At 41.1% G+C, this 12,400-nt stretch overlaps 1 protein-coding gene across 1 annotated transcript in view; it reads left to right on the forward strand.

Moving 5' to 3' along the window:
• Nucleotides 1–12,400, forward strand: part of UNC5D (unc-5 netrin receptor D) — a gene marked incomplete at both ends in the record, with an annotated part of 232,276 nt that overhangs the window by 125,109 nt on the left and 94,767 nt on the right. The window contains 3 exons of the mRNA XM_080796286.1: nucleotides 5,545–5,725; nucleotides 6,565–6,732; nucleotides 8,479–8,643. Coding sequence (XP_080652412.1) covers nucleotides 5,545–5,725; nucleotides 6,565–6,732; nucleotides 8,479–8,643 — 514 coding nt within the window. The remainder of the gene's footprint in view (nucleotides 1–5,544; nucleotides 5,726–6,564; nucleotides 6,733–8,478; nucleotides 8,644–12,400) is intronic.

The following is a 12,400-nucleotide window of genomic DNA, read 5'->3' on the forward strand; positions in this document are numbered from 1 at the left end:
GCTTGAAGTTTTATTGTATGTCTGTATGTATACCACACCAGTCTCTAAATTTGTAAGCACATCAATTTGAGCTAAAAAATGTACTTTAAGAATAAATAAATAAAGATTTAAATCTTAAAAAAAAAAAAAGAAAATGTATTCAAGAGATGCCATTTAACATCCTTGGAAGTAGGTTCTGTGAAAGAGATAAGAATATTTAAAACATTGTTCATATTCTTAAGGACCATGCCACTGAGTCATTTTCAGAAAGAAGATGATCACAGGCAATGAGCAAATGGAGAACCTTCATAAGTCATAAATCTGAGTTTACATCTATAATACATATGAACAACTCAATTTCATAACCAGTCTAGCAAATCCTGACAGAAGATTGGAATTGGCGGAGAGGTACATGATATCAACAAATGGTCCTCACTGGCATTTTCTCTGGGATATTAAGGAAAAATTTCAGGGTGATGCTATCTAGAATTCAAAGGAGAAGTGGTTTGGGATCCTGCATAGGAAGAGAGCTGGCCTATGAAAATAGCTTTTTCTTTCTAGTCTTGTTTTTTGTTTTGTTTTGCTTTGTTTTTTTACATTTCTGAAAGTTTAGTAACACTGCCTTCTCATTCTTTTATGAAATATTAAGAACAAGAGCAGGGACATTAGAATTCTAACATACTGTTTGATGGAAATAAACATTTAAGTATAAGGTATATGTGTGTACATTCATAGATGTCTCGGACAAAAGGTCCATAGAGGTGAAATGTTAGGTCTCGTGTGAACATTTTCACCTACAACCCAGGTCTCAGATAAGGTAAGCCCCCACAAAGCATCAGTCCATTACTCTTCCAAAGGAGGTTCCCTCCCCATTAAATTGCACCTTGCCACCTGTTGTTGAGAAAACCTATAGGCTCATCAATTACTTATATTCAGTCCTCAGCTAACCAGAATGATGGATCAGGAACCTGCTGTCTGGCACGAAATCTAATTGTCTTTGATGGTCTGCTTTTCCAGATTTGTTTATCAACTGGAAAAATCTACAAATTGCAGACCATCTGTACATAAAACTATGCTAATAGATGCGGGCATCCTGCAAATCCATAAGCTCATTACCTCTAAGTAACTAGTTTCTTCACACACACGTCTAACTGGGATTATCCATCTAAACCGCATAAGGAGAAACATATGAAGCATTGTTTCTCCGAGGAGTGAATGCCTCTAACAACCTTCTGGACCGGTAAGCCTCTCTGTCAAAGAGATGACCTGTGAGCATGAGGTCATTTGGCTTTAGCAATACAAATGTCCGTTAGCCTCAAGACAGTCAATGTATTGATCCCATAATGCTAATTTGGAAAATTTGTGTTGCTTCTGTTAAGGGCTTAATGAAGGCATTCTCGGTGTTGGCAACCTCTTGTAAAATAATTTTCCAACTCAATATTCATGCCCATTTCCAAGAGAAAGCCTGGAGAGTGGCATATGATACATATGAACCATACCATTTTTGGATGATGAGGAGGCAGAGCTAATGGAAAGGAATTAACTTCAGTGAAGGACACCAAGCCCCTCTATGTGGGAACATTCACAAGTGGCCAGGAGGCTGATGGGTTGTATCCGTGGAGAAGAGGGAGTGGGTCTAGTTCCTGGATGTATTTTCTTTGACTCTTGCAATAGATTTTTGAGCCATCGTGTTAGAATCAAGAAATATTACATGAGACTAGGTGTCCCTGGTTTTCTCATGAGAGTTGAAAGCCCTGGTTACACTGGTAGCCACGGTCTGAACCTGACTGGTGGCTGCACGAGTCATGTCATCTACATTTTGTCATAAATGGCGGCCGCGTTCCCATACACCCTGACATGGAGGCTCCATACTCCAGAAATTGAAAGACCGCCATGATACTTTAAAAGCAAGAGATTTTTAAGCAAAATGAGCTCGTTATCACTTTCATTATGCTTGTGGTTTTTTTTCTTTTTTTTCTTCTTCTTTTTTTTTTTTTTTTTAAATAGTCATGTTTCTACGTCAAGTGGGAAAAACCAAAGAGACAGAAAGTGAAAACATTTTTTAAGACAAATGAGAGTGAGCTCATTCCTTTGGGGAAATGAGCAGCCCCTTGTCTTTAATATGCAAGTGATGTTCATGGATGTCTTGCACCCAGGGCCACTTCTGTAAATTTATGATCCCTCCCTGGCCCCCAGGAACATTTGAGTTTGCAACTGCTGGTTTAGGGCATGCTTTTTTTTAATCTTATTTATTAAACTACTCAACATTAAGAGCACTTAGCTCATCAAAAATGTTTTAAAATTTCTCTAAGTGACAAAAGCGTAAATCCAAAAGCAATTTGTCATTTTTATAAGCCCAGAAAATACCAAACTGATTTCCTCATAAAGATCCTGCCATCAGTTTAATGGATAAACTATTCGTTTACAGATAAAAAACAGTCCCACAGTCAGGAGTGTCCTAATGCACCACTTGTTTATAGACATAATTGGATTGAGGGACCTCAGTCAGGACACCGTAAACACTTGAGCGTACCACAACGCATATATAACTATGATATCAAATTCATCCTGTAACAGTGTTTTTCAGACTACGAGCTGGGGAGACCTAGCAGCAGACCATTGCATATTTCCATGGTCCGTATGGGTGGGTAGGGGTTAGATAGCATGGTGGGGGCAACTTGTATGGTGGTACAGGTTGTGTAGTGAGCATCTCTGCAGGGCATGGCTGACATAGGGAAGGATAGGAATGATCTCTCCTGGAGTTCTGCCAGCAGTGGCTCTGGGAATGGCCATGTTAATGCAGCGTAGGGTCCCTCACATCTGTGGCTCCCATACCCTCACTTCTTCAGCAGTTACAAGAAATTTCCTAATCTCTTTTTTCATCTTGGGCTTTCAGATAAGCATTAGACTGAGGGAAACATTCTATGGTTAAATATAAATTTGAAAACCACTGTGCCACATGGTAATTAAGAGAGATTTTTTAAGCTAAAGTGATTTTGTCAGATTACTAAATAGCTTTCCGTTGAATGTGCCACAATTAACCACCAGGAAGAAAAGGTTTCTCTTAAAACCTCTCTGAACATATTGCATTTTTCTTCCATTTTTTCAGTATATATATATATATATATATATATGTTTGTGATTTTTTTTTGTTTTATGAATTTATGATAGCACTAAACATATAATTTTGCATTTTGACTCATTCATGTATTAGGAGCATTTTCTATGTTTTCACTAGTTGAAATCATGACTTTTCATGTCTATATAACATTAAATCATATTGTTGCATCATGATTTATTTAAACAAAGCTCTGTTTGGCATGTGGCTTTGGCATATGTTTTCTTTCTCCCTCCCTCCCTTTCTCTACCAAAAATAATTTACTGTGTTTAGATCCTTGCTGTATCCCTAATACTTCCCTTTAGTAAATTCCTAGGATCACCATTACAAGAGCAAAAGACATTACTATTGTTAAGACTATGAGGTGGAGATAAATATTAGAAGATTAAAGCAGATAGGAGAGAGTAGTGGAGCCGGAAGGGAGGCTACTCAGGAAAAAGGTCTATTAGGCAAGACCTCTCTGAGGAGGTAACAGTTGTCAGAGATTTGAATGAAAAGTGAGATTGAGCCATGAGGGTGCTTATGGGAAAGGCCTTCCAGGCAAAGGAATCAGCAAGTGTTAAGGCCCTGAAGTGGGAACTTGCTTTGAACTTTCTAGGACTGGAAGGAGTCCGGGAGGGCTGGAGCAGAGGGAGCACAGATTACCTGGGTGGGGGGAGGGCGGTCATCATTAGTGCCTATGCCTCCTCCAGGCTGGGATGCAGTGACCCCTTCAGGAACTCAGGCTTTACTTCGTGGCCCTGAACCACATTCCTTTTTCTCCTCTTCCTGATATGTAAAAGCAGTTCTCCGATCGCTTCTTTTAGCTATTTTGTGTCACTTTATTTTCCAAAATTGACCTCTTGGAGGGTAGTTTTTGGATGGTGATGTTTTGGTACTCTGAACTCTTGTTAATGGGGGAGTACTTGGGGTAAATTTCATCACAGAGACCAACAAATCCTTACAAAACCAAACTGATGTACAACAGATGCCACTTGTTTATTGGAAATTAGAATTCCTTGGATTTAAACAGGAATGAGGTATCTTATTCCAAAACCAACTTTGAATCACCTGTGCTAATGGTGGGCAGGGTGTGAGGGAAAGTCCCCCGACGCATTGGCTACTGTGTGGTGTCTCTTTGGGGTAGTCACTGCTATAGCTTTTCTGTGTTAAATTATGGTTCTGATGTGTCTGTTAAATTTCAGTGTCTAATATACGCTGATACCTAGAGCTAAAAGCTGTTGTCAAATGAGATGCATCTAGTGCTACCAAGATGGCACAAGAGAGTGGAGATGTTGTTTAGATGTGGAAGCAGGACACAGTGAGAAGGTAGGCAGTTAGTTCAGGGATGAAATTGGCCCTTTTCATAAAATAGGGACACTAAGGGTGGTGAATGCCATCAGTGGGGAGGGTGAGGATCCAGGGAGCAGAAGGTTCCATCTTTGTCTTCTCCAGATATCCAAGGAAAGTGACATTTGGGTCAACAGTAGGATTAGAGCAGAACTGCAAAGAGGGAAATGGGTTCTCCAGGAGCAAACTAGAGAAAGTATATCAGAGATGGGACTAGTCTGTGCTCAGAGAATGTCAGAAGTCCGCTCTTCCAGAGGAGAAGCTGGGCCTTGAGTGTGCTGGGCATCTAACCCAGCCTAAATGTCTGTTGGATAATTGAAGGAGTTTTTACATAACTGATCACTAGAGAAATGTATCTCCAAGAATAGAGAACACTGAGATTTGGATTTTACTCCCTATCTTTACCCTAATCTGTATTATATTGGCCTTTATACATTATCACACCTTAAAAAAAATTTTTTTTTCATGTTCATTTTAGGAAGAGAGAGGGACAGAGAGAGCACAAGCAGGGGGAGAGGTGGTAGGGGAAGGAGGGGAGAGCAGACTACCCCTCTGAGCACAGAGCCTGAGGCAGGGCTCAGTTCCAGCACCCTGAGATCATCACCTGAGCTGAGACCAGACCAAGAGTCAGATGCTTAACCAACTCAGCCACCCAGGCACTCCATTCCACCTTTCTTAAAATGTGTTTAAATGCCAACATTGACCTGAAACCGTGTCTGACAACATAAATATCCTCTCAGCACAGAGTTCTGCAATATGTGTTGATTTTCTGAGCTCCATATTGGACTTGTCATGGAAACATGGTCGTCATCATCAGTGTTGCAATAAAATGAAATATAATGAAATGACCTAATTGTAGTCTCCTCTTTTCCCTCTTTCACTGCCTTTTTAAAAAATGGGGTCAAAGTCAGTACATATCATGTACTGAATCAAGTAGTCATTTCCTGAACATGCCAGATTGCCTAAATAAAAGGGATGAGATATGGAAAAAATCATTGCCATTGCTCTATATGTTAGGAATGTGTATCTCCCCCCACACCAGAACTGCTCATCTAGCAATTCCAGAAAAGAGTTCTTTTTCTTTTTAATGACCGGGAAGTGTTCTTTTCTTCATATAGGTGGAGTGGCTGAAAAATGAGGAGCCCATTGACTCCGAGCAAGACGAGAACATTGACACCAGGGCTGACCACAACCTCATCATCCGGCAGGCGAGGCTCTCGGACTCAGGCAATTACACCTGCATGGCAGCCAACATCGTGGCCAAGAGGAGGAGCCTGTCAGCCACAGTGGTGGTTTATGGTAAGACCAGCCCAAAGGCCAGGAATGGATAGGGAGGACAGAAAGCAGAGAAGGAGAGGGATGTGTATTTCATTACAACTTCCATCGTTTAGAGCTGAAAGGACTTTAGGGGTCATCCACTACTGTGCTGTCTCCTGCCTCTCCCACTTGGTGGGGGAGATGTGTTTGCTCTTCCCTCCAGTACTGGACTTCTGTGAGAGAGTGACATTTCCGATCCCTCTTTTAAAAAATTATTTTAAAAGTCGTTCATTTTCTCCCATTGTGTTTATATTTGAAAAGAAGCAAAGTGGGCAGCTTCTGCCTCCCACCCTTCCCAAATCCGGCATCCACCCCCATCCTCCCCAGACCTGCTGTGGGTGCTTCCTCTACTGGCATAGGAAATCCACCAGAAACAAACATTACCATTTGCTGAATATCTCAGGTATCTGATAGAAGAACTTCCCAGCTATTTAAGTAAAGGTATTCCCTTTCACCACAGAAGAGCCCTGGGATTTATTTCTGAAGCACTTAAAGTAACAGAAATTCAAATGCTGATATTTTCCTCCTGTACTCTGGCTTTTCAAGTGCTTTGGAGATAATGCTGATGACTTCTTCCCGTTTTTCATAATTTCCCACAGAGGAAACTCTCTGGGTCCCTCTCCTATCAGATGAGTAGACTGAGGGACAGAGACGAGCTGAGCCCCACTGTTGCCTCATGATGGAGCAGCCAGTCGGGTCCGCAGGGTCTCTCGGTCCCTGGATGCCGAACTCACAACACCCGGCGCAGTGGCTTGCACATAGTAGGCAATCAGTAAAAACCTCTCTCCTTTCTTTCTCCCCTCCCCACTTTTCTCTCTCAGTGAATGGAGGCTGGTCTTCCTGGACAGAGTGGTCAGCCTGCAATGTTCGCTGTGGTAGAGGATGGCAGAAACGTTCCCGGACCTGCACCAACCCAGCTCCTCTCAATGGTGGGGCCTTTTGTGAGGGAATGTCAGTGCAGAAAATAACCTGCACTTCTCTTTGTCCTGGTGAGATATGTGTAGATTCCCTTTTTTCCCTTCTGACCCACCAACACTAGTAAGCTGGTGGGAAGCACTGAGTAGAACCTTCCTTCCCAAAGTTACCCTCTCCCACCGTCTCACAATGCAGCCTTTGTCCAAAATGCTGGGATAGCAATCACCTGGGTGAGATGCCTCCATTTGGGAGCGTACATATGTATTCATTCACATGATCCTGGACACTCACCATCAACAAGCCAAAGTCTTTGAAGTATTTCCATATCACCCATGTCTAGTCAGGCTAAGCCCTCCCTTCTCTCCTTGGGTTCTCCCATCGGGTGGCACTTACTTATATGATAACAGAGATGGTGTTGTCCGTGAACACAAAGCAGGTAGCAGGAATGTGCCCCTTCTTCATCACTCAGCAATCAACTAACCTTCTCGGCGTTGTATTTATTTCCAGTGCAGTTGGCGGAGATCATACAATATCACAACAGTTTCTATTTTACATGTGGTCTGTGTTTGCCCTCCTTTCTGTAGAAGCTTCATTGACCAAATATGGCTCTTATAAGCTCTTTTGTTCATCTCTTACTGGCTCTAACCCAATTTCTACAATGAGGAATAGATGAGATGGAAGATGACTTTCTTTCTGGAAAGCATATCCTCCCACTGAGAAATAAATTGATCCTGGGTCTCACATGCGTTATAAAACATTAACTCCAAGGACACTGGACTCGAGCCTCGGGTCTTTAAAATTTCAGATCTAGTTCCGCTCAGAGCTAAGCTGAGGCTCTTGCCAGCGGCTGATTCTTGGAGTTTCATTTTAAACTTGTATCCGGTAAACATTTATTGAGTGCTTACTATGTGCCAGGTACTGTGCAAGATACTTTTATACATGTAATGTCATTTAACTCTGTGTTGTGAGTTTTATTAGCCCCCACTTGACAGAAACAGTAAAGTAAGGCTAAGGGATTGCCCAGGAGCCAATATGTGAACATAACCGAGACAAGGAGTCGGACATTTTGCTTCAAGTTCAGTATTTTTTATGTTACCCTCTTCTTGACTCATTGCTCTAGATTAAAAATTGCACAATCTATCTTAACCCACATAAGCGTGGTTGGACTATTCCTAGGAGGTAATGGGACAATTGCCTCCAACAGCTGCCATAATCTCTAGGGTCAATTTTTAGTGGAATTAAAATCAGTTTGTTCATTTCTACATAGAGCAGCAATCTGTGACCCACGAAATTCTATTTATGTAAGTCCTGGTATCTTGGGGTTTGACTGACCTGTTTTACTTTAATACTATCAATATATATAGGTTTAACTTCTTATTGTTTAGGGCTTTTAGGGCTTAAAGATAGTTCGTTCTACTCTCTGTTCTGAACTGTCAACCCACAAGGAACTGGTGATTACCCCCATATACTTTATCTGTCCATCTAAGATGCACTTGGGCATGCAAGACTGGGAAAGAATGGGTAATGACATTATTAGCCACCCCAGGGGCACTGATCATGCGAATGCTTGCCTAAATTCAGTAACTGGTCTCCTGAAATAGCCAGAGAATTACACCACTGCTTTTGTTAGTGTCTGTCTTTAGGAAAGAAACTATGGAGAGAAGATAAACAGAATTTTTTTTTTTTTTTTTTTTTTTTTTTTTTTGTGGTAGTGATGATTTCTTTAAAATCCAGCTGTAAGAACAACAGCAGTCCCGGGGTGAGTCTCCTGAGAGCTGCCCGCGTCATTCTAATGGTGGTTCCTTTTGTTTCCCTTGAAGTGGATGGGAGCTGGGAAGTGTGGAGCGAATGGTCGGTCTGCAGCCCAGAGTGCGAGCATTTGCGGATTCGGGAGTGCACGGCCCCACCCCCAAGGAACGGGGGCAAGTTCTGTGAAGGGCTAAGCCAGGAATCTGAAAACTGTACAGATGGTCTCTGCATTCTAGGTAACACCTTCTGTTTCACATTTTCAGTGTTTGTCCACAACATGGAAAGAAATGTCGTGACCATTCATTTGCTCGAACACATGAGCAGAACGTGAAATCATTCTCCGAGAGCAAAAAGAAAACGAGTGAGAAGAGTAGAAAAAGTGGTCCAATACGTTTTTAGTAGTGACGGGGTCATTTTAAATATTGTCTCACTGTAACTTCCATAAAGGTGCATACTTACTAATCTAACCAATAATGTTTTCAGAGAGCTGATTTAAGAAAGTGGTTAACATTGCTTTTTAGCTCCGCGGTTCTTTTCTTTCACTAGCCACCATTTTAAAGTTTGGTGACATTCTGTTACTGATCACCATATGCTTTTATTGAGGCCAAGAATTTCACAGCACTGTAAAGCATTTATATTTTATATAATATATTTTGTATTATATATATTTACTATATTTTTATTGTTTTTCTATATATATGTATATATATACTATATTTGTATTTTAATAATCTCCAGAGGCCTGGACATGTATTCTGTCTGTGGCAAGGGACATGTATTGTGACTGTTACCTTACAAATAGGGGGGAAAAAATGACCCTTGAGGAGATGGGTAGTTTTGTACCAAAATACAATGTCCAGTTCAAAACTCCCAAGCCTCTGCTCTATTCCTAAGGTTCTAATATCACCATCTCTAGATGACAGTCTGACCAGGTAAGAAAGTATGGGAGGATCAAAGCATCACATAGACAGGTTTTAATTTGGTGCTCTCCCTTATACGAGCTTTGTGACCTGGTCATGTCACCCAACCGCTTAATTCCTCTATGTAAGTATCAAGAACTCGGTTATTGGCAAGACTAAATGGTAAAAGAATATATGTGAGTATTTCATGGCACAGAGTAGGTGCTCAGTAAATACAAATCCCTTCTTCACTTGCCGACTCAGATGCACTAAGGTGTGTTGACTTTGCTTTTAAGGAACAGGAGATTCGGGACACATTCATTCTCTAGAACTAAGCAGCCTTCCTGGGAAGATAGCCAGCAAAAAATAATATAGCTCAATAGTTGGTCACCTTTTCAGGAATATGTGTTGCTATTTAGGAAAATGACAGTATGAAGAGAATGTCTGAGTTGGATTTACTTTTCTGCATCGGTATGACTGGGTAGCCTTCCGAGCAAGGATATTCAAACATGCTGTTGTATTCTCACAATAAATCTAGGTGCTTAAAACATTAGCGAAAATGATTACTACTTTGAAACGACTGCTTATTGATGCCCATAGCGCCTTTATTTTCTCACTCCAAGTACTAAAGGCCCCACACAATTCAGTGCCAGGAACTGTATCCGAAGCTGTCTGTGAGGGCAGAGCCATGCTCTCTAGTTTTCCAACCACTGGCCTTCCTCTGAACACCTTCTCTCTTCTAAAATGTAAGGAAATTTAACACAAGCTCGGCAGCAAGAAGTTTAAGGAAATGTGTTTTTGACCACCCTTGACTACCACCATATTTTCTGAAATAGACCTTTGAGGTCTATTTTTTTTACACAGAGCCATATATTTTGATACAGTTAGGACTGTGAATCTCGGCTGTCTTCTAAAGAACCGCTGACAGTATAACTCTTTGGCTACTGGCTGAATTTTAGATGATCATAGTAATAACCCTCTCTATCAACCATCGATGAGACGTGCACCTGGGGGAAATCTGTGGCTAAAACTTGGTCTTCGAGGTACTGCTGGAAGCAGACAATCGTTAGCCCTTAAGGGAAGAAAGAATTGTCAGATATGTGAATATTATCTATTCATGCTTGCACAGTGGTACACAGGCATTTGTCATTTGAGTAAGAGTTCTCTTCAGAGCTGAAAGGAATTACCAGTCCTTAAAGTGTCCCGGTCAGCCTAGACCTCAAGTCTCGAATTTGAAAGCTGTATAAACACACACAACACGCACACCCCTTAATACATATATACGTTATTAAATTATAAATTATATAAATTATAAATATATATATTTTTATATGTATTTATATATATTTATATTTATATATAACATATATTTATATATATAATAAAGTATATATAAATGAGCCATTTCCATATACATATAAAAAATAGAAAAATAAATTATAAAATAAATTATGTATAAATGAGCCATTTATCTTTAGAGGCAAATGTCTCAGTTCAAAGACAGTTAGGCAGGAGAATTTTCTTACTCAGGAGATGGTTATGCCTTAAACTGAGCTTGGCTGTGGCTCACCCACATCACGGAGGGCAGTCTGCTTTTCTCAGTCTGCCAATTTAAATGTTGACCTCATCCCAAAACACTCGCACAGCATGATTTTCAACCAAATACTTGGGCAGCTGATGGCCTAGTCAAGTTGACCCATAAAATTAATCACCACGGATGCGCATGTACTTGTGAAGTTGCAGAGCTTCATTCCGTGGCTAGAGTGAGTCACGGCCATAGTTGAGGCTGTTGCTTGAAGCAGTCCGTTCGTTTACAGAATGAACCTCTCTGTAGACATTGGCCGTGTATGGTTTTAGTCACACATGTGTAATTTAGTGAGTTTTTGGTTTCTGTTTTCCTGTAGCGGAAATAAAATCACTAGGGAGATGAGGAACCTTGGAATATGTCCAGCATTGGAACTAAGATCACTGTGAAGTCCCGCCATGAGTTTAAAATGCTGTGAGCCTTTCCCCTGTGTTCATTCCTCCGTTTTCTACCGAAGCATGGTTTTCTAGCGTCCTTAGCTCCCATCTTATGTTTATTGAGATGTCAGTCAGATACGATCAGAGACTCTTGATGGCTACAATGACTAAGCTTTTTCAGGGAAAAAGAAGAAAGCCTCTGAAATCGTAGAGGTGAATAAGATCTACTTTTATATCGATGAAAAAAGGGTGTGTTTATACGAGCCCAACACCAGAACACAGACAGAGAGTGGCTACCAGTGTCAACAAAAATGGATTCCATTTTACCATCTCTGCAGGAAGCAATGAACAGCAGTCTAGTTAAATGATGCCAACATCACTGCACGTGTCACTCGTAGTCTGCCAGAGTGCTCTTGGTAAAACTAGCTGTTTCAGCGATGAGGGCCGGATTTGATTAAAATAGCATCGGGCAGCAGCTTTATGGAGCAGGAGCTTTGCGAAGGATCTAGGTCATGTTACAGTTGGGGAATCTCCTTTATTCTGATTTTTTTTCCTTTCATGCCAAACATGACCCTAAAGCAATTCCTCAGTTCCCAACTTCTCTTGGAGGTTTAACAATGGCACTGCTGACTCTTGGATGATCAAGATTCTTAGATTTTATTTAGCTTTCAACAGAGTATCTGGACTTGCTCGGTTGTCCCTGAAGGCTGCATTTCTCCTAGAGATGGAACTGCCAGCTCTGAATGATCGCTTTAATATTTGGGTGTGATTGTTGCTTGGTCAGTTGTGACTGGTGCACAGAACCTTAGTGTTATGCTATCACAGACGGCCACACCTAAATGCTCTCCACAAGAAAATAAATGCCCAAGACTGGTGAGAGTAAGATCAGGCAATCTTTGCCAATAACAGTCTGAGGATCCGAATTACAAGCTAAACTATATATCCACTGCTTTTATGCTAGTGCATTTCTCTTCCGGAAAGATAATTTTGTGGTATGATTATCAAGAAACTTTTCTAAGCTTAACCACCAGCCTCGGGTAGTTTTCTGACCAAGGCTCTTTCTACTTGGTGAACCTAGTGGCTTCTGTGCTGGGAGGATTGCAGCCAGAAGTCAATAACAGGTGCATGCCTC

This window comes from Martes martes (genome assembly GCF_963455335.1).
Source record: "Martes martes genome assembly, chromosome: 2".
NCBI classification, from domain to species: Eukaryota; Metazoa; Chordata; class Mammalia; order Carnivora; family Mustelidae; genus Martes; species Martes martes.